The sequence below is a fragment of the Dipteris shenzhenensis genome, chromosome 5 (genome assembly GCF_047967505.1).
Source record: "Dipteris shenzhenensis isolate YYH24624 ecotype China chromosome 5, Dip_SZ_1.0, whole genome shotgun sequence".
Classification (NCBI taxonomy): Eukaryota; Viridiplantae; Streptophyta; class Polypodiopsida; order Gleicheniales; family Dipteridaceae; genus Dipteris; species Dipteris shenzhenensis.
In genome coordinates, this window is record NC_141600.1 from 2,569,035 (window position 1) to 2,592,568 (window position 23,534).

Below are 23,534 nucleotides of genomic sequence, written 5' to 3' on the forward strand. Positions count from 1 at the left end.
ATGATAGTGGAAAGACAGGTTGTGCGCATCTTGGAAATGACTATGCATGTGACATAGTGGGAGTAGGGGACATAAACTTCTCTTTTGCAAATGGGTCTGCATTTATTTTGAAAAATGTGAGACATGTGCCTAAGTTGACCAAGAGTCTCATTTCAACGGGTCAGCTAGATGATGCTGGTTTTCAGACCATCTTTGGTTCTGGGAGTTGGAAAATTTAGAAGGACTCTATGCTTTTGACCAAGGGTGCTAAGTGTGGGACATTGTATCCCTTGCATGTATCAGGGGTGTTTGATCATGTTGTTGCAATAACCAAGCAGCCAAGCACTTCTTTATGGCATTGCCAGTTGGGCCATATGAGCTAAAATGGGATGAAACTCTTATGCCGTTTCGGTTATGTACCGCATTTAAGTTTCTCTAATTTTGAATTTTGTGAGCACTGTCTCTATGTGAAGTAGACTAAATCAACCCATAAAAGAAGGGGAAAGAAAGAGTTTAAAAAGGTTGATTTAGTGCATTCAGACGTATGTGGTCCCATGCCTATACAGTCATTAGGCGGGGCTGAATACTATATGACATTCATTGATGATGCAACTAGGAAAGTGTGGGCTTATGCTATAGCTCGAAAGAGTGATGTGTTCCAGGTATTTCAGAAATGGCTGGCCTTGGTTGAGAATCAGTCAAGTAGAATGCTTAAATGCCTACGGACTGACAATGGTGGAGAGTATCTCTCTCATGACTTTCAGCATTTCTATGATACACGTGGGATTAACAAGGAGCTCACATCCCCTCGTACTCCAGAGCAAAATCCAGTTGTAGAAAAGATGAACTGTACCATTCAAGAAAGGTTGCAATGCATTTATTCCAATGCAAGTCTTTATGGTGGTTTTTGGGCTGAGGCAATGAAGACTGCAGTGCATGTGATTAATAGATCACCTAGTAAGAGTTTGGATGGTGGTATTCCTAAAGAGGCATGGAGTGGCAAGAAGCCCTCTTACTCTCATTTGCATATATTTGGGTGTGAGGCATATGTATATGTGCCAAAAGAGCTTCAAAAGAAGCTAGATCCTAAGTCTAGGAAATGCATCTTTTTGGGTTATGGTGAAAGTGGAGAGATGGGCTATCGTCTCTGGAATCCAGAAGCAAAGAAGATCATACGCACCCATGATGTAGCCTTTAATGAGAAGAAGATGCATAAGGCACCCATGAGGGATGTGGAAGTAAGGAGAATCACTTTTTAGGACGTGAATCCACCTACATATGTTGATAGATAGCAAGCTGTCCATGCACCAAATGTGCAAGAAATGGTACCACCAAGTACTCCCATAGGTATACAATCAAGGGTAGATGATGGATCATCTATTGGTGGAAATGATGAGCCAAATGTGGCTGATATGCAGGTGGGACAGCAAGCTAAAATGCCCTTGAGAAGATCATTTAGAGTGTCTAGACCACCTGATAGGTTTGTTCTAGTGGTAGACTAGGTGATGCTTACTGATTGTGAGGAGCCTTCTTGCTACAGAGACGCTATGATGCACGAGGATCAATGCAAGTGGGAGTATGCTATGCAATCAAAGATGAGTTCACTTATGAAGAATAAGACTTGGGACTTGGTTTCTTTGCCACATGGAAAGAAAGCATTGCCATGTAAATGGGTCTACAAGGTCACAAGTGATGATGTGTCTAGGTACAAGGCCTGCTAAAGGGTTCAAGCAAGAGAAGGGTGCGGACTTTGATGAGATATTCTCTCCAGTTGTGAATATGGCCACACTTAAATGCATGCTTGGCCTAGTGGCAGCAGAGGATATGGAGCTTATGCAGATGGATGTCAAGACAGCTTTCTTGCATGGGGATTTGCATGAGGAAATTTACATGGTGTAGCTGGAAGGCTTTGAAGAAAAGGGCAAAGAGCATTTAGTTTGCAAGCTAAAGAAGAGTCTCTATGGTCTTAAGCAAGCGCCTAAAGAATGGTATCAGAAGTTTGATGCTTTCATTTGGTCCCAAGGTTTTAGAAGGAGTGAAATTAATCACTACCTCTATACTAAAAGGGCTAAGGATAATAGCCTGATACTCCTGGCACTATATGTGAATGATATGCTATTGGCTAGCAAGAATACTTATAAGCTAGATGCATTAAAGGCCAAGTTGCATGAGGCCTTTGATATGAAGGATTTGGGACTTGCAATCATATTCTTGGTATTCGCATCACACGTGATCGGAGTAGGAAACTCCTTTGGCTCTCACAGAAGGAGTATGTTACAAAAGTACTGCAGTGTTTCAATATGGAGGGGGGGAAGGCAGTGAGTACTCCATTGCCTCCATATGTGAAACTATGTCCCAAATCAGATGAGGAGAGGGCCATGATGGCCAAGGTTCCTTATGCATCAGCGGTCGGGAGTATTATGTATGCTATGATAGCTACTAGACCAGACATTGCATTTGCAGTGGGAATTGTTAGCCGGTATATGGCTAATCCAAGAAAAAGGCATTGGGAGACAGTTAAGTGCATCATGAGGTACATGAAGGGTACCAAGGAGATGTGCATCTGCTTTGGTAGAGGAGACATGCTTGTACTTGGGTACATAGATTCAGACTATGCAGGGCATGTGGATAGTAGGAGATCCACTTCTAGTTATGTGTTCACCTTTGCAAGTGGTGTAGTGTCATGGATATCTCGCGCAAAAAAATGTGTTGCTTTGTCTACCACAGAAGCTGAGTATGTTGCAGCCACAGAGGGTTGCAAGGAGGCTATATGGCTTGATCGGCCAGTGGGAGATTTGGGGATTCATACAGATGTACCGACATTGCATAGTGATTCCATGAGTGCTATTCAGCTAGCATGGAATCCAGTCTTTCATGCAAAGACCAAACACATTGAGGTCAGGTACCATTTCATCAGGGAGGGACTTGAGGACAAGCGCATAGAGCTTGTCAAGTTTTATACAGATGATAACCATATAGATATGCTGGCGAAGAGTCTACCTAGTCAGCGGTTTGAGTATTATTGTGTATTGATGGGCATTGGATAGTATGCTCACTAGTTATTCTCCCTTAAATGCACACATTGTCCTTTAAGTGGGAGGTTGTGGGGGTTAAAGGTCACTGTGCCTTTACCCCAGTTATGTACAATACTCAAACACATATATAAATGAATGAAAAAGAAGATCAGGGTCTTCTGCACCCACCAAAAACTTGTGTGGCTCTCTATTTCTCTCTCTCCCTCTTCCGTTCTGCTTCTGTTGAGAGCACTCTCAGGCGGTTGCCATGTGGTAGATAAGGGTGATCTGCTGACATGGCAATCGTGCCACATGAAGGATAAGGTAGGATTACATGGCACCCATGGCTAGTTGGTTGATGTGGCACTTAGGATAAGGATGATGTGGCAAGTTATCGTGGTGCCATATGTCATCATTGATTTGATAATCAGATTTTCTGAAATCTTGGATGAAATCTTTATAGATGCTGGAATCATTGCTAAAATCTTCCTATATGTGGAGATCCCAAGTAGAATCTTCTAGATTCTATTATCAGACACCGGATCTGCTATGTGAGCAGTGAGAGCCCTTGAAAGCTCTCTCTATTGGCATGATTGCCTGTTGCTCGCTTGCTGAGTTCTCGGGTAGTGGAGGTGTCCATCTAAGTTCGTGGGTCATTGTGTGAGGAGCCATTTTGGGTGGTGTTGTTGCTTGTATGGAGAGGTGTTTGTGATGTGCTGTAGTGCCGCTTCAGTGGCTAAAGCGTTAGGGAGCTATGGTGCCTTCACTACTAGTCATCGCTGCTCTACTGAGAAGCCATTTGTTGAAACTTCTAGTTGTGGTGGTCGAACGATGGTGCATTGAGGAGCTTTTAGTTGTGGCGGTTTGAAGTTTGTAAGAGCCATAGATTGGAGATGCTGCTAGTTGTTTACGTGCGTCAATGTGCCTTTGAATGTGCGTTTGGAGACTAGAAGATCTTTGTTGTTATTCGTGGGCATAGTTCAAGGAGACTATTGGCCGAGGATGTTGTCAACTATGGATGGTCGCCCGAGAAGAGCCTAGTTGTGGAGCTTATTTGTTGTGGAGAAGCTTCATGATCGCTTCTAGTCGTAGGTCCAAGCTTGGTCGATGGGAGGCACTATAGATGCATAGAGAGTTTGCAATGTTGGAGTCAAGTTTGCTAAGGTAGAGTTGATTCTACTATGAAGCCATCAAGCTAGCTCATTGAAGAACTAGTGGAAGAGAGACGAGGCCATAGCTTTGTCATAGTTTGCAAAGCTAGAGGTATGCCTTAGGGTGTTGAAGTTGGTCGGTTGAGTCACTGTGGGCAATAGAGCTTGGGCTCTTTGTGTGAGTAGACTTTTAGATTAAGGGCAAGGAGGCTTTCTCTCTCTCCTTCAAAAGATAGAGAGTTCTCTGTCTCTCTCTCAAGTACCTTCGTCTCTTTCAATGGACCTAGAGTCTCTCTCACTCGATAGATTGTACATCTTTTCATTTTACACACACATGCCACCAATTTAAAGCATATCGACTAATTTTTTGGGATTGTGCACTTTATTTAAGCCCTATAAAGCCTCTTGGCTATTCTTGGCATTGTTTGCCACAATCCTTGTTGTAATAGATTGGATATATATTACAATTTCTTCTTCACCAATAGTTCAGATTGCAGTTGATTCAGATAGTGATTTTCATAGGCATTTTGAGTACATTTTCTTGCACCATGTCTACCACTAGCAAGCTCAATTTAGAGGCACTTGCTAAGCTAGACAATTCCAATTATAGTAGATGGAAATACCGAATGGAGACCATTTTTGTACTTCAAGACAAATGGGAGTATGTCGATGTATCTACACCTAGACCATCGAACGATCTAGCATCCACTCCCACCGTTGCCACATCATAAGCATTGGGATCTATACATGCACCAATAGTGTCCGCACTTGTAGTAGATCCTGCCATTGCCCGAGCACAGGTAGAATGGGAGAAAAAAGACAAATATGCATATCATTTCATCAAGCAAAATGTGCAACATATCATGCTTGGACAGCTCAACATAGTCAAGACATCCAAAGAAGCATAGGATATGCTCACAGCTCTTTACAAGTCTAAGAACACTTCTAAGATTCTCACATTGAGAAACCAGATTAACCAGAGCTTCCACAACATCAATGAAACCAGCCATGCTTACGTACTCAGGATCAAGGATTACAATAGTCAACTTGCGATAGTAGGAGAGACTATGAATCCCACAGAGATGGTTCAAGTCTTCCTGAATGGAGTAGGAGAGGGGTATGAGATTCTAGTCTATAGCATTGCCATTCAATGGCAAATTCCAACACTGGAAGAGTTATAGTCAATGCCACTTGGTGAAGAACTCAGGACTCAAACCATTCACTCACGCAAAGGTCATTCCAATGATGAAGCATTCACAACTTTAGATAGAACTAGAGGTAGAGGTAGAGGCAAAGGCAGCAGAGCATTTTAGCGAAGTGGTCATCATCAACAATAAAGTCATCATCAAAGTCACCATCATCCTCAGTAGCATTAGCATTAGCAACCAAGAGGAAATCATTTCAATAGAGAAAGATTCCAAGGACGAGGAAATGCATCCAAGCAGTACAACCAAGGCAGTCAATCCAGCAGTAGCAATCGAGGGAATTTTTGTGGACGATGAAATCATCACCATGGACATTCAAGTCACAGTCATTATGCCAATGAACCACAGAATATGTTTCTTGCAAGTCGCATATGTAAAAGACAGATACAATGTATATTGACATTGATTGCAATTCAAAAGGGGAATGCAATTATCTAGTCGATAAAGCAAATCAAGATCCTTGATACATTGACAATGGCACATCATCTTATACGACAAAACATAAGGAATGGTTCACAAAGATGAAACCATTAGAAGGACAAAAGAATGTTATATACACTACATATAACACACCAAATCTAGTTCAAGGGAAAGGCATTGTCCCTATGAATAATTCCACTAGTACAAAAGGATTGGTGCAAGATGTACTCTATGTTCTAAAGCTCAACAAGAACCTCTTATCAGTTGGGCAAATGACGGAACACAACTATCCAATCATCTTTGATGGATATGAATGCACAATCAGAGACAAATCTAGAGGATATCAGCTAGTAAGAAAAGTAGCCAAGGAAGAACGTTTGTTCAGAATGCTAGCTTCAGTACTAGATTTGCATGCCATGTCAGCCTAGAAGCAAACCTGATGCCACTTTTCACAGTATGGTACAAAAGATATGGACATGTCAATTTCAAAAGCCTGATCCAGCTCAGAAATCAAAATATGGCAATTGGAATTCCCAAGCTTCAATTTCTTTTACAAAGCATGTTGCTTTGGTAAACAAAAGAGAACCAATTTTGGCAGAAGCACCTCTCGAGTACGAGGTATTTTGATTTGATCCATACACATGTATGGGGTTATGCACCAACCCATAGCATCAATGGTTCAATTTACTACTTGACTTTCATTGACAACTACATTAGATATTGTTGGAAATATTTTCCAGATTGAAAGAATTCAAAGCCATGGTTGAGAACCAAATAGGCAGAAAGATCAAAGTCATGAGATCAGACAGAGGAGGTGAATACATGCCTTCAGTAGTCATGAACTTTGGCAAGTGTAATGGCATTTGAAGACAATTCACATGTGCGGATACTCCTTAGTAGAATTCAAGATCTAAAAGGAAGAACGGTACTTTAGCAGATAGTGCTAGAGCAATTCTCAATGAGAAGCATCTTCCAAATCAGTATTGAAAAGAAGCAATTGCCACTGCAAACTACTTACCTAATCGGCTTTTGATCGAACCGATTCAAGGATGGCACCTTATGAAGCATTTACTAGATACAAGCCATGCATTGGGCATCTCTGCATTTTGGTTGCATAGCATATGCCCACATACATGATGATCATCACAGAAAGTTAGATGTGAAATCACGTAAATGCATCATGGTTGGCTTCATTGAAGAAAGCAAAGCATACAAGTTGTATGATCCCATCAACCAAAAGATAATAAGCTCTAAAGATGTAATCTTTGATGAAGAATCAGAATGGAAAACATCAAATTCATAGGAGACGGATTCTAGAATCCCAAATTTCATCAACGAAAAAAAAAATCGTCAGCAATAGAAAAAAATTTCCGTCAATGGATGTAATATTCGATGAAGAATCAAAATGGAAAACATCAAATGCATAGGAGATAGACACACCAATTACTCATTCACCTACAAAAAAGGTTGATGAAGAAGAGCAAGAATTACCAGAGACACCCTAAGAAGAGCAGCAACTCAAACGGTCTACTAGGGGAAGCAGACCACCAGTGAGGTTGACATATGCTCAGAAAGGCAAAGCAATTTAGATTGAAACAACCAATTATGCTCTTATGACTACCATCATGGCTACAGAAGAGCTAGTGTACTTCGAAGATGCAGTTGACAAGCCAGAATGGTAAATTGGTATGAATGAAGAAATGGACGCTTTGTACAAAAACAACACTTGGGAATTATGCGACCTTCCACTAGGAAAGAAGGCCATAGCAAACAAATGGGTTCACAAAGTGAAGTAAAAAGCATTAAAAGATACAAAGCCAAACTAGTTTTGCAAAAGGATTTGCATAGAATTATGGTCAAGACTATGATAAGACTATTGCTCCAGTAGCAAAGATGGATTCCATACAATTTTTGATATCACTAGCGACACTCAGCAGATGGAATGTGTATTGGCTAGATGTCAAAAATACTTTTCTCAATGGTTACCTAGACGAGGAAGTCTACATGCAACAACCAGCAACAACAGGTTATGTTGAACTAGGGAAAGAGCATCACATTTGCCATCTCAAGAAAAGTCTCTATGGATTAAAGCGAGCACCCAAAGCTTGGTAAAGTAGAATAGAAAAGTATTTTGCTAATATGGGATACCTAAAGTCCAATGCAGATCATACTCTCTACTAAAATGTTCAAGGGGAAGACATTACTATTGCACTTTTGTACATAGATAATCTAATTGTGATAGGAAGTATAGCTTCATCAAGAAGTTGTGTTGTTACTATTTCTCCCAAGTGTGGGTTTCGAGGGTGTTGGTCATCTACAAACGTGTCGCTGCTTGTTGTAGCATAGGTGTTCACAAGTGTAGCATAGGTCCTTGGGTCGTGTTCCGATGAGAGGCATAGGCTAAAGCATAGAGATCTCGTGCGCACATGAATAAGAAAGAGAGCTTGATCATAACGATTGATGGAGGTTCTCGCCTCCACAAAAATTCAAGGGTTTAGAAGGGGATTTCAGGGTTCGAAAGGGGGACAGGGTTGAGAGAGCTAACTAGGAGTTACCACAATTCAGAGGGGGTTGCAGGGTTTAGGAGAAGTCCAAGGTTGAGGAGTGGAGAGCTAGTCTCCTTTGCAGATTCGAGGGGTAAGGGTTGAGGAGGAGGGATAAGGAAGGAGAAGGAAGAGAGAGGAGAGTGGAGGAGGAGGGAGGGAGGAGGAGGAGGAGGAAGGAGGAGGAGGAAGGGGAGGGAGGAGGAGGAGGAAGGAGGAGGAGGAAGGGGAGGAGGAGGAGGAGGGAGGAGGAGGAGGAGGAGATGGAGGAGGAGGAGATGAGCAATATTCTTTGGTAAAGTTCCACATTGTCATTCTCTAGAATCTGTTCGGATTGTTGCCCATCCATTTTATCCACATTGAGAATAGGTAGAGGGTCTAATTCCCATTCTGGAAATAATATCAATGTTTCAAAGTCCTCTATATATTGTGTTGAGAGGGATGTAGAGTCTTCCACTTGCTCTATTGCAAACCCAATTATTATGGCCAATAGATGGTCAATGTACCTTTTGCCATTATCTATAGTGGATACATAATTGGTTAGCAGCAAGGATATGTGTTGACCCCAGTCTTGTAGTTTTGCTCTACCAAGGAGTGTAAGAGATTTTACTGACATATAATTTTTTATCACTCCTCTATGATTGAAAATGTCAGCCAAAGACTTAGCTGCCTCTTTGCATATGGGATCTCTATATTCCATCAACAATGCTTTCAATTATTTTTCTTCTTCTAAAGTGAGTTGTTTGTCGACCATAATTTGTGAAATCTTGGTTTCAAAATTAGCTAAGGTTCATAATTTGTGAAATCTTGGTTTCAAAATTAGCGAAGGACAAGTGTCCTCAATAAAAAGAGGACCCTCAAATTTTCATGCTAAACTAGCTTTTCTATATAATCACTATGTAAATTTTTTAGTAAATGCATTGTTAAAATTTATGTGCCTTGTATTGTGCATCACATAGTGAATGACGCAAACAACATCAAATTCTAGCACTATGCTAAGTTTCAGAATGGTTTGGTTCTCGTGTTTCTTCACAAACTCTACAATCTCTTTCGCACCTATCTCCTTTTTTGTACAACACATCCAAAGCAAAATATATGTTTATGACTTGTGCTTCCACACATGAGATTTTGCAAGGGTGAGGCACATCTATTGCATGTTTACATGGGGATAGTTGCCTGGCTGATAGAGAGGCAACATGCCTTCTCTATAGAGAGAGTTTCTCCCACTTATTGAGTTGAAAGGCAGCTACAAGCCAGGAGGAGATTCATGAGGCCACCCCACTTGACAAATAGCCTCCAGAGTTCTGTCTAGAATAGAGTCTAGAAGAGAGTTGCTAGCAGATGAGAGGAAGTAGGTCCTGCTGCCACTCTCGTAAACTTACAGCTAGCCATTACTTGTACCTTGCAAGCAATCTGCAAACCAGGTACAGATGGTTCCAGAAAGCCTCGGAGCGAAGAGAATGCTTCTTCACTGATCAAGGAATCGAATGGTTTTATAGTCACACAAGGGAGCCATTAGGAGCAAGAAAGATTCTTTGTATCTGTGTCAACTATTCCATGCAAGTGTGAGCTTGTGCCTCTAGGGTTTAAGTGCTCTTCCTGAACTTTCCAACAATAGTTTCCCTCTTACAGGTTTTCTCCCACGTATTACTCTTTGAAGAACGTCCTTTTATACTTTTAATAGAGAATTCTTTGCTGCCATCTGATCTTGAGCTTTTCCATATAATATCATCTGCTTTCCTCTCCCTGAAAAGAGTAACCCTTAAAAGAGCCCAGATAAGTTTCTCATGTTGTTATACAAATTGTACCGAACTTGATGACAGAACTACTGTATGGCGCACTTGAGCTTTGGATAATAAAGATTGTGAAATTCACAGAGACAGAATCAGCATATGAAACAATGTCATATCCTCAAGCATGCACGCATACACACGAGAGAGAGAGAGAGAGAGAGAGAGAGAGAAATGTATGATTGGATTTTATCATAATTTACAATGTCTTTGCAGAAGTGAGACTATAGAGACCTTGGCATCCATACTTAAGATACCAAGTTTTATATGACAAATTTGGTACTGCCAATTGACATATTGATAGAACAAGGGCATAATTAGGTTCCCAAATGCTGCAAAATCTGCTGTGCAGTTCGTGCAATGCTTACAGTTGCGTTGATGATGACTGTTAGTGCTGGGAGAGCAGACTGCTCAGTGAGCTTTACAGATGTGCTTAAAATGCCTCAGCAGGGAAACCTCTAACAGAAGCCACTCTTGAGGCGAGCTGCCTCAATTCTTCTACCTCTTCAGAAGTCAAGCTCCAACCCAAAGCTCCTGCAAACTCTTTAGCCTGCAAGCAATCATAAAATCGTCATGAACTTGAGCAACAAAAAAAGTTGTTTACTGTGAAGATACAAATTAAAGAAAACAGAGGATGACCTGAGTTGCTGTTTTAGCGCCAGGAATTGGAATCACATTCCCTTGTGCCAGCAGCCAATTCAGTGATACCTTGAAAAACAAAAGCAATACAGGAATGTCATGTAGGCCTAATATTCGCATACTGATGTAAATATGCAACTCTAGGAATAGGCCCAAAAATCTCACACATATGTGCATGACATCGAATTTATGCCAGCAAATCACATTCAGGAGATGGCTATATAAATCACTATGTAAGAGAAACATTCAGCTTACTTGTGTTGATGTCTTGCCATACCGTTGGCCAATGTCTTGTAGTGTTTGCAACAGAGGAGCCGCCTGTTTGGGCAAATGTCTCACAGATTAAAAGAATGGAAAGCCACTACTTTAAGAGGGAACAGTCAGAAGTTTCCATAAACTAATCCTACTTCGGTGACAACAAAGAAGCATTAATCATCAACTCTTTGACTCACCTTTGTGAGGAACTCTTTATTATAGATCTGACCCCGAGGTCCAGAAGGTGGATTCTCTGGCGTATATTTCCCACTTAGCACTCCTGACAAATTTCCAGCATGTTATCCCACTGCATACACACCAGAAGAATATTCTCCCACAATACTAAAACATAACATACATGATAGATGATATCCTGGAACGTAAGCACTATGTATCAACAGCTCTATACATTACATTTTCTCTCCACTAGTTTCGAGCACCATCTTCCAGAACACGTAAGAGCATGCAAAAATTAAAAAAGGGACAATTTCAGTGTGTTATTTCACATGCGCATCAGCTTTGAGCTTGCAGTGGTCAGAGCGCAGACGGGAAGCAGAAGAAATGAAACTCCAGTTTTAGTTTCCAGCATCATATCATCACGTATTCCCCCGCTTTGTGACTTTGTGTTAGGTGGGAATAAATCTTGAATTTTAGAGAATCTTGCATCCAAAAGTTTCTTTAGATATTCTTCTTGTGCCTCTGGAAATGAGAAAGCCTCCTGTTCTCTGCTTTTATATGATGTTATGAATTGAAATGTATTCTGTCATAGTAGGTGTTGGTAAGAAGGATTTAAGCTTCTCAAGAAGACTACCTAGTCCCTTTGACTGCAAGAAGTTATAAGCATCAGATGACATGGTGAACGTTGAGACTCGTGGCCATACAAGCTGTACTGTTCCATGTGTTGCTAGCTCTTTGTTGGTCTGGTCATCAAGGTGTTCTGCACCTGCATCCTACATAGTCAATTGCTCTACCTCAATTTCTCTTGCTTCTAGGATCCTTTGGTTCTGCGGCATATCTTTTTGGCATGTTGCATTTATTTGCTCATCAGTGTCACTGTCCAAAACCACTAGCCGTGGTCATTTTGGTTCTGAACTCTAGGTTGGTGATTCTGGATCGTGTCCTTCAAGTTGGTGATTTGAGGAGGGCTGTTGAGGTCAAGGCTTGGGCCATTTGGCATGGTCTCGATTTGTTGATGGCATTGTAGGCATTTTTCCTTTCTTATTGGACTGTCTTTACCCTGGCATTGCACACATGAATCAGGTCCCAGTTTGACACTCCCAATATAGTGCCATGTGCTAAGAGTGCCTATTTCTTTTTGAGTGGCTAATGCGTTTTACTTTTTTTGTGCCGTGTGTGTGGATCAAAACAAGTATCTCTTGGGGCTTTTATTTGTGCAAGAATAACATGGTGCTCGAAACGTGTGGGTGCGCTATGCATGACTAGTGAGGTGGTCATTCCTCCTATATGCTTAATTTGCTAAGGGAATCATAGGGTAGCTATAGGACTCAGTCATCACCTCTAAGCCCTAGGTTGAAATCTATTGAAACTACCTATATGTGCGAAGGTGTACATATGCTAGTGAGTGCTACTCGTGATATAATCTAGTCCTAACTATGGAAGACTTGGGGCCCCCAAATCTTCGTTATTGTCGGGGATGGCTTGCATGTTGATGTAGTAGCACTTCAGTCGGCTCCCGTTCATTATTGTTGTGAACTAAACTCCATCCAATGTTTCTAGTAGCACAGCTCCAATGGGATTCATTTTTTTGACTCTATAAGGTCCTTGACCTAGAAATTTGAGCTTGCCCTTATGGACTTTGGTATTGTACAACAAAACCAGGTCACCTTCCTTGATGTCTTTGTCTTTGAGGCTTCTATTACATCATGCTTTCGTTCTTTGTTTTTCTGTTGTCATGGCATGGTAGGCAACTAATCTGGTCTCTATATGCTTCTCTATTTGTAAGAGTCTTTCTTTCAGCGATGCATGATCTCCCATATGTTCTTGTACTTCTATGCGTAGATTCGGTATTACAAATTCCAGTGAGACCGCAGCTTCAAGGCCGTACACCAATTGAAAAGGTGTATTTCCTGTACTGACCTTGAGTGTGGTTCGGTATGCCCATAAGGCTGCATTTAGTTTCTCTGCCCAATTACAACCCTTTGGTTCCACTACCTTGGTGAGGACAATGCATAATATTTTGTTGGTGGATTCAGCTTGTCCATTCCCTTGGGGGTGGTAAGGTGTGCTCTTTCTATGGATCACCATAAAGCCAAACAAGAGTTCTTGGATGACCTCATTAACAAAATGTGTGCCTCTATTTGACACAATTTCAATGGGACATCCAAATCAGGTGAGCACATTCTCGTACAAGAACCTTGCTATGCTTCTCGCATCTGCCTTTCTGACTACTTTAGCTTCAGCCCATTTGGTAAAGTAATCAATGGTGGCCACAGTGATGTAGCATGCCTGTGTTCCCTTTGCTGTTGGATGGATGGGACCCACAAAATCAATTTTTAAAGGGTTTTTGTGCAACGACTGCTGTTAGGGGATTGAAGTCTTTGTGTTGTGGTTCAGTAGTTCGTTGGCATACATCACAGCTTTTGACATATTCATAGGCATCTGGCCAAAGTGTTGGCCACCAGTATCCTGCGAGAAGGACTTTTCTTGGTTGTTGCTTCCCCTTGGAAATGTCCACTTGCAATGCCTTCATGTGCTTCACTGAGGATTGGCATGATCTCATGTGGCATCACACATCTCCTTAAAACCTAATTCTTGCCCATCTTGTATAGTTGTCCTGCAATGAGTTGATAGGGTGCAACTTTTAGAATTAGTGTCCTAGCATCCACTAATTTCATTTCAAGAGGTGGTATTCCTGTCATTAAGTACCCAATGATGTCTGCACACCAATCAAGCATAGCGTCTATTTCAAATAATGCGGCATCTAATAGGTCATCTTCTATTCCTTCCGGTTCTTCTCCTGTCCTCAATTGTGATATGTGATTGGCAATGAAATGTTGAGCTCCTTTTCTCACCACGATTTTGAAATTGAATTCTTGTAGCAGTAGAAGCCAGCAAGTGATTTGGCCTGTGGTACATGGCCCATTCATAAGATATAATAAGGCTTGATGATCTGTGTAGAAGATAAAGTCAGTAGCCAATAGATAGTGTCAAAATTTCTTCACGTTGTAGATCATTGCCAAGGCTTCTCTTTCTGTTGTGATGTAATTTGCCTCTGCATCATTTAGCTGTCTGCTTTGCAAAGTATACTAGGTAATCTTTGTTGTGTTTGCTAGGTTGACATAACACACTCCCTATTGCATAATTAGAACCGTCAGTATGTACATGAAATCCTATGTCCCAATTTGGTGCCATTAGAACAGGGGCTGTGATCAATCTCCACTTGAGGGTTTTGAATGCTTGTTCGCATTCGTCTGTCCAGATGAAGTTGACTAGGAGCTTATATAGGGACCTTGCAATCATGGCATACCTCAGTATGAATCTTCTATAGTATCCGGCATGTCCCATGAAGACTTGGACTCCCTTGGCATTTAGTGGAGGGAAAAGTTCCATCATGATCTTTATTTTGTCCATGTCAATTGCAATCCCATGTTGAGAGACTGTGTGTCCCAAGACTACTCCGTGTTTGACCAAGAATTGGCATTTTAGAGGATTCAAAGAGATTCCATACTCCCTGCATTTTTAAAGGACTTCTTCAAGACATTTCAAGTGATCCTTTTTTCCTGAATGTATGCACAAGTCGTCTAGGAAGACTTGTAGGAACTTGTTGAGAAATTCCTTGAAGACGGTGTACATTACCCTTTGAAAAGTAGATGGGGCATTGCATAAGCCGAACGGCATGACTTTGTATGAAAAAATGCCCCATTTTGTGGCAAACGTTGTCTTTGCCTGATCTTGAGGTGTAATTTGTACTTGGTTGTACCCGCTGAACCCATCCAAGAAGCTATACACTTCAGATCCTGCTACCCTTAATAAAAGTGTTTCAGTCAATGGTAGGAGATAATGATCTATGGTTGTTGTTTCATTGACGTTCTTGAGATTCATACATATTCTGAGCTTCTTGTTTTTCTTCGGAACAATCACAATCAGTGACACCCAATCGGTATGTTCGATCTCATAAATGAAACCAGCATCCAATAATTTTTCTAGTTCCTCATAGACATGGGTGCCATACTTGGGATTTGTCTTGTAAGGTCCGCATACCTTTGGTTTGGATCCTTCCCTTATTGGTATGGTATGTACTACAACTTCTAGGAAAATCCCTCTCATTTCTTTGTAGGACCAAGCCATGAGGGGGACTTGTATTGAAAGGTGGAGCAACATCCTAACACTTTTGTCTAGGTTCTGCAAGTAACATTATGATACACGAGGGGATCTCATTAGGGACCAAAAAGCCCTGGGAAACACTACCAAGAGGAACTCTCGAGGAATCCCTGGAGCATGAGAACAGGCTAAGTTTGGACCAGGACGAAGGGCGAAAGTGACGTGGAACACACCGACTTGTACAGAACGTACAAATCCTACCAAAAGGAGGAAACCAAGGGAAAAGACCTAAGGTGAAGGTCAAAAAATACACCTGAGGTGAGGCAAGGGGGTGAAAAAACCAAGGCAGCGGACCACTGCAGACCTAGGTATGCCCATTTATCAAGCAGGACCGAGTCAAAAGATCAAGGATTGGGGAACAAAGGGTTCAACCCATAACAAAACTTGAGCCACAAGCAGCTAAGGAACAAGCAAAATGGCAGCATCATCAAGGCTAAAAGTGAATTTCCGAGGATATCAAGAGTTAATTTTTTACCAGTTTAGCACAAAAGACGGTTTAACCAATATCCAACATGTTACTTTAAGCACTTGGAACAAATGCACGCTGCATTTTAGAGAAGATTACAAGAGAACATCAAGGAAGATGTCAAATGCAAACTAAACAACTCAAGGCCAAAAACACCCTCAGTACAATGCTTGTGGTCTGAATGAGGGCACACATCAATCGAGTGGAGAACTAAAACATATGAGTATGGAAACATGGATATTGAGTGGGTTCCATTTTTATTTGAGGTCCATAGAGATTCTCAATCCTACCAAAACTTATGAGGAGTTGCGCCAAAGGGTGCAATGGAAAGGCTCGTATACCCTTGTAAAAGACTAGTAAGAAGAAACAAAGGATCAGAGTAGCGATCGCAAGGAGGAAAATGCCTCGCAGATATCCACCAAGGATGAATTACAAGTGAGTTGTTTAAGTCCCATTCCTGGTTTCTTTGAAAAAAAAAAAGTCCCATTCCTAGTGAGAAGTACTAAATGAGCAAGATGCAGCCATGTGGCCAATGAATGTCGAGCATGATATTGACATCTACATCAAAGTAGGACTGCTAGTATCAGCTAAAAGCCACTCAAGCATCTCAAGAAGATTGGGGCACAAGAAGCCAGTTCAAGCTGCCCCAAATGGGTAGGCAAGATGGAGGTCAAGGAGACCAAGATGGAAATGGGCGCCCTCAAGGATGACCACCTAGACCAAGAAATTCCCCTAATCGTAGGAAAGGAAAGGTAAAGTGCTCTTCACTTTAGAAGAAGGGCATTAAAAATTAAAATGTAAGTTATGGCAAGAGCATGTGAAGTGGCTTCATAGCAATAATGAGGTAGATCTCGAGGTTGGGATGTTGGATGATACTAATCGAGGTGCTTGAAACAGCCTCATTCAAAACCCATGTCATGACTCCCTCTCAAGAAACTCTTCCTTGGATACTGAAAGAAGCTAAGCATGAAAAGTGTGTCATCTAGAAGGATACATGCGAACTGAGAGGAAAAGCCCCAATATTGATATGTCAGCACCACCCAGTGAGCAACTTGGATTGAGTCCAGGGAGACTATGAAGAGTAACACAAAAGCACCCAATCTGGGCTAGGATGATGCAGATACAGAGCCACAAAGCATAGATGAGGCGACCAAGGTGACCATTCAGATAGTGCTACAACCAAGAAGATAGGGGGAATTGGAATTGAAGGCCACTCTCAGTTTAGGATATCTCTCATTCATAAATTATTACCAAATATCCATTACTGAGGTAGGTCATCAAAAGACAACCTCGTCACAATGGGGTGCCTAAGCATGTTATGCCATGGCATTGAGGCAAAGGATTGCACCTTCCAATGGTATATGGTGGTAATGTTTGGGATCACTTAGCTGATTTCGTGGCTTTTTACTTCATGACTCCTGTGTTTACATCACCGATGACTTAGCATGCTTGAAGAAGGTATTGAAAAAATGGCCACTTCATTAAGAAGAAACAAGAGCACTCCATTACAAAGATTTCACAACAATTCGGTGTATTTGAGACAAATTTGCAATCCCAAAGGCCTCAAAGTGTTTCAACATAAACATGCACATAAGGGATCTGTATGGGAAAGATGTGAGAAAGGCAATTAGTTGATACTACACAATGAAAAGTAACTAGAAAGATGTAGACAAAGGCAATCAAACAGCTGGAATTTTGGAAGGCACATAATGCATACGACTTTGTAGCTAGGATGATTCAGGTCAAGCATGCAAGGAGAGTGCAGAGAACTTTGTTTCACTTGGAAATAGACATCTAGAAAGTGGCCCTTGGTCTAGCTAGAGGAATGTCTAGGAATCTGACCCTTTGGTCTGATCAGGCACTCAACACCCTCCCATGTGACCAGCCCATAGGTGGCTCTAGACCCAACAATTCCCCAGATAGCAAACAATAAGATTTAGATTCAGGATTACGATAGGAAGAAAAGAAAGTGCAGGATCAAGCATGCAAGGAAAGCGCATAGATGAAAGCTCATGAAGGATATGATGGACACAAGCCCTTGAGGTAAGTAGATGGGTAAGTAATTGAGGGTTCTCCATGGTTGCCTTTTTGGGGGAATGGTTTTCACTCCTGGAACCCCAATTTCAGAATCTCCTCTCCAACGCACCCCACACACCCTGATCCCCCGTGGGAAGCCTTCTCCCCATCATTCCCAACCTTCCCCTCCCCCTCTGAACCCTCCACCCAGAACACCATTGGTGTCACCCCAACCTAGTCTTCCCTTGCCATTCTGCTTCCTTGGTCAGCCAAGCCCTAATCCCATCCACATGTTGGGTGAATGGAATGGGAGTGCGAGAAAACAAGAAGCTGAAGTAACACGAAGTACTTGCAAATGGATAATGAGAAAGTACAAGGGGTGGCCTATATAGCCTCGAAGTCAACTATATGGTTGACCAATGAAGTCAACCTAAGGGTTGACTAAGTCCTAAGACTACCCTAACAAACCCCCCTCCATGGTATGGCTGAAATATCCTGAATACATCTCAGGTATACTTGGAAACTATATCATGGTTGCACATATTCGTCCAAGATGGATATAGCAACTTATTACAGTAAAGGGAGATCAACATAACGTAACAAATGGTGCCACGTGTAAGGCATGTCGAAAAGCCTCAAACTTGGGCCCTCGTAGGGCCTTCTTGAAGAGATCTACTAAGTTGTCCTCTGTGGGAACATAGGACAACTGTATGTCTCCAGCTCATAGTGGATAGCAACAACATGCCTAGACAGAGGTCATAGTGGGCACATCACTCAAGTAAAAATCTAGCCCATATTCCAAAAGTAAAGGAGGCTAGGAAAACTGGGATATAGTTATCTATGAGGAACAAGGATAGTTCTTGAAGAGACCTTATGATAAGATTAACAATGAAGGCACTACTCACCAATGCTCATCAATGTGCCCTATAGAGCAACAAGCTAGAAAACAAAAGATCGAAAGGGATTCAAACTTCACGGGAGAATTCTCTAATACATACCTTCTTGATTCTCCCTTGATTCTCTCGTGATTCCCCCCTTGATTCCCTGCTTGACCTTGAGTACTTGCAACTCAATTGGCCATCCATTATTGAGATGTTTGTCAATTATCACCCATTTCCTCATGGTGGTTTTGAAGGCTATAGGAACACAATCTTGAGAGTTGACCATGTTGTATCTCAAAAGAGAAACATGCCATATCACTACAAGCTATGTGTCTAAACATGCATGATATAAATCCTTGCTCTTATGCATATTGGTATGAGAGAAATTGGGTACCATGCTTGTCATATTTTTGGTGATCGATTGGAAGCATGAAACCCTTGACATTTGAAGAGGATGGCGTATGAGGTTCACGATTTGACACCTCTCATATGACCACCTTGCACATGATGGGATCATCAACTCTAAAACTACCTACCTTGAAGGCAAGTGATTTGCATAGGTGCATGGAGAGATAATAAAGGGCATGTAACACCTAGGATTAAAAGGCTATCAATATTCTATGAGATTCCTTATTGGGGTCAATTGCTAATCAATCACCTCTTAGACCCCATGCATATCTTCACGAAACTTACACTTTCCTTCACATCTTCATGTTTTAATCCTATTGTTCATAATCATGTTCTAGAGCAGCCAAAGTCTATTGTGAAACTTGAAGTGCTTGATTTTTTGGCATGCACAAACTAGCATTTATTGGATGTGGGGGCAACCCCTATAAACTACTATCAATAGGGGAATCTATATAACAAAAAATTGTTCTAACTCAATCATGGTCTGATTTGTATTCTAACAAAGATCACATCTATTGATAAAAATCTTTTGAATATGGGAATGGTAGAGCTGATATCAATTGCTTTCATTGCTGTAGGCAACCAATATGCATTTTAGGGCCTTCTCATCCAACGTATCTCTCATTTGCTAAGGCCCACCCTCAAAGTAATCCACCTTACATTTTCTATCATGCCAAGCCTCAAACTTGGCGTGATGGTTCTCAAGGATTTGGTTGGGCATCTACTCAAGATGTGTGCTATTGTTCAAGCCATAGTCGATGTAGAATATGACCTATCATTAAGTGGAGGATTGAATGACAACAAGGACCTTAATCATTTGTTCTACCCTCCTAATGCTCTCGAACATAATGATAATGAACCTCAATGTGCTTTGTGTGTGCATGAGACACTGGGTTTCCCACAATAGGCAAAGCACTTTGGCTATCGGTGCAGATGGTAGTAGAAGCTGACTGGCTAATGTCAACATCTACGAGTAGCTTACGGAGCCAAACACACTCTACTGTAGCTATGAAGGCTACCATGTATTCAGCTTCACTACGGGAAGTAGCAATTGTAGGTTGCTTCTTCCTGAACCATGAAATGCATGAAGATCCAAGCATGAAACAATTGCCATTGTGAGACACTCTCGTGTCATAACAACCTGCCTAGTCACTATCCGTGAAAGCATTCAAGACCAGTGGGAGACTCATCACCATAGAACAATCCCAAATTTTGTGTGGCCTTCAAGTAATGGAAGACCCGCTTCACTGATTGCCAATGCTGAGTACTAGGCATGTGCATGTACCTGCTCAACTGGGAGATGGAATACTGAAGATCAGGCCAGGTATGACATAAATAAATAAGGCAGCCCACAGCTTACGATAAAGGGTGGCATCAAAGGGTGCACTCCTAGGAGAAACGAAATCCAGGCTCCAATGGTGTAGAAACTGGCTTGCAATCTTCAAACTGGAAGCGGTGTATAAGCTGTCCAATGTACTTGGACGGACTCATCATTATACCCCCCTCAACATATGCAAAGTGGATTCCCAAGTAATAGTGCAATCAGCCCATGTCTATCATTGCAAATGATTTCTGCAAATCAACTTTGAAATCTGCAATTTTATCCATAGCTGACCCAGTGACAAGCATGTCATCCAATTCCACTCCTTACAACGGAGTTGACCTTTTTTCCACAATGTGGCATAGCTGCACTACTTTTGACTTATGATTGACTACCATTGGCTTGCTTTTATAAAATCCATCAAAAGACTATGAAAATAATTGTTGTTGGAGATAGGAGCTATGGACCCCAAGTCCCTATGGTTGTCTAGAAGTCCATGCTAAGCATGGTTGGAGGTTGCGTAAAGAGCCATTGACATGCTTGAACCTTCAAGGGTCTTTCTAGACCAAAAATGCCTACGAGAGGATTACCTCTCCCTAGTTTTCTTTAAAGAGTTCTAGCCTTGAAACCCCTCTCTGACATGCCTTCTGATCTTCAATTCTTAAATGATGCCACCTCCGTCTCCATGGTGGGGACAAGTACAATGGACTACTTGATGGGTCTTTGTATCATAGGTGCATGATTTTGCAATCCTTCCCCGGTGACCATTCCTACCAACATTCAAAATCTTGACTACTATGCCAGACACAGGGCATGATCCTCCTGCCCCCACCCATGTTAGGATACATTTTGACATGCCATCTATGTGGTCTATGTGAGCCACTTGTCCCATGAGTTATCGACCTCCCTTGGAGATGACACAAACCTCGCCCATGCCTCAAACACTCTTGTAGCAGTGGTTCATGATGCTGCCATCAGATCATTCCCAAGCACGACTTGATCCGCAGCAGGCCCCTTAGCTGGGAAGTTTCCCTAGAACCCATGGTTTGATGCTGAGTACCAAGAGATGAGATCTCACTTCATACATGAGTAGGATTTGGGGCATTTGATGACATCCGAGGCACAGCGGATCTCACACCATCTTACATGCTGTAAGAGGTGGGCTTTCCTCTCACATAGGTTGAATGAGGAGATTCATTTTTCCGAGGTGACCCCACTATTGCATGGGGGCTTCTCTCAAAGGGGAAGCCACCAATCCCATCACGGACCCTGTATCTGGCACACATATGCCACATTGCTTTATATATCCTAGCTCATGCACCACCTTATGTGTCCTCCCTCACATGGAATGCCACAAAAAGAGAAGTTCCAAATTCAATAAATTGGCTTCTTGCATAGTCTAGGTACCATGTACCATCAAGTGGTTTGTGTGCAGAGGCCAGCCCTCCACACAACGAGAGGCTTGCAAGGACTTAAAATGAATGCCTTTCCAGAGATTGATGCACTTGCCACTTTCCTTCCATTGAAGAGTAAGCAGCCCTTTACTTCGGCTTGTGCTGGCATTCTTGATAAGATCGTCTATCTCAACAATAATGAACAAAAGCACATCATGCGAGTCAAGCACATGGTGGAAGTTTTCCAACATATGCAATTGAGTATCTTGGGAACAATGCAGGCCATGACAGGATCAAAGTAGAGACTAGGATTTTTGAATCATGTAGCTTAGAAAAGTTGAGCTAATATTGGATGGACTTGAAGACAGCTGCTGTCTAAAATGTGAATAAGGTCACACTTGCACTCGTGGCCATTCTAGACTTGCATGGCATATCCATCCTTGATCGAGAAGGGATTACCAACACTCAAAATCTTACCAACAAGCCAAGAGGACTGGAATATAAGAAGCTATAAATTAGGCAAGTGTGACCATTATCGTTTGTGTCGCTACATGCGATGGATTGTAAGAATTATTTAAAAAATGTATTTAATAAATGTATGAGTGGCTGCAGCCACGAAAGGATCTTGCCAAGTTGTACGGTAAATTTATTAGGGATTTTGCCAACTACACAATGCTTCTCAGAAATCCCATCAAGAAGGAATAATGATTATGTTCATAGAAAGGATAATAAAGGCTTTTATGGTTTGAAAGATGATGTGACTAATACTCTAGGTTAGTCATGTCCAAAAGTCTATAAGCCACCTATTGTACAGAGTGAGACGAATGTCAAGGTATGTGCACCTCCACTCACACCTTTTTTTCATTATGTTATAAAGATTAAAAGAATTACAATACGTGAAAGACAAACACATCTATATTACCTTGCCTGAGACCCATATAAGCTGTAAGAAGGAACCCGAGTTGCTTTTATACCCATCCTTTAGCAGGATAATACACAACAGATGCTATGAGGTGCTCACGTGGGAGATTACTTGTGAAAGCAAATCTTTTTGGGAACAAACGACCGAAATAAAAAGCCATGTCAGTGGAAGATTTAAAACCTTCACACTAGGAGCTACTTGAGGAATAGAGAAGGCTATAACGGACTATCATGATGGAGCCATATTAGTTCCTTTTCAAAAGTCCATGGCATTAGCTCATGTGCGTAAACCCATATACACAAAGTGTTATATATTTAAGAAAATAATTCGTCGTTTTACCTTGCCCGATAGGAGAGTAAGCTATAAGACTGACCCCAAGTTCCATGCATGTCTTCTTAACACCGTTTGTTTCTGGAGCTCTGTAGATTAAACTGTAATGGACTTGATTTGACGCTAATGGGATCCCCCGCTTCTTGAGTTGAGCAAATGCGCTTCTGAGCCTTTGTTCTGTTTATCAACAAGACCATCCATCAACAGTTGAAATCCTATGGAGCAAAAGTATATTGCACATTCAAACAAATATTGAAAGGTGAGATAAGGAGAGAAAGAGAGAAGGGGGGGAAGGGGGGTGTTTCTAACAATACTACTTAGCATACAGAAAGAAGGCTACAATTGACAGTCTCATCTCAGAAAAGCACCAATCGGGACTTTGATATGGAGCGTCAAATCTTTAGCAAACCACTATTCGATTATATATCATTATTCGATAACACCAAAAGATTTGAGTGT

At 41.6% G+C, this 23,534-nt stretch overlaps 1 protein-coding gene across 1 annotated transcript in view; it reads right to left on the reverse strand.

Moving 5' to 3' along the window:
* Positions 1-10,289: 10,289 nt before the first annotated feature.
* LOC147901492 (NAD(P)-linked oxidoreductase superfamily protein) overlaps positions 10,290-23,534 on the reverse strand; it is a 50,964-nt gene continuing 37,719 nt past the window's right edge. The window contains exons 8-12 of the mRNA XM_087374678.1: positions 23,085-23,252; positions 11,194-11,276; positions 10,997-11,059; positions 10,742-10,810; positions 10,290-10,652 (exon numbers count right to left, since the gene is read on the reverse strand). Coding sequence (XP_087230804.1) covers positions 10,536-10,652; positions 10,742-10,810; positions 10,997-11,059; positions 11,194-11,276; positions 23,085-23,252 — 500 coding nt within the window. The 3' untranslated portion in view covers positions 10,290-10,535. The remainder of the gene's footprint in view (positions 10,653-10,741; positions 10,811-10,996; positions 11,060-11,193; positions 11,277-23,084; positions 23,253-23,534) is intronic.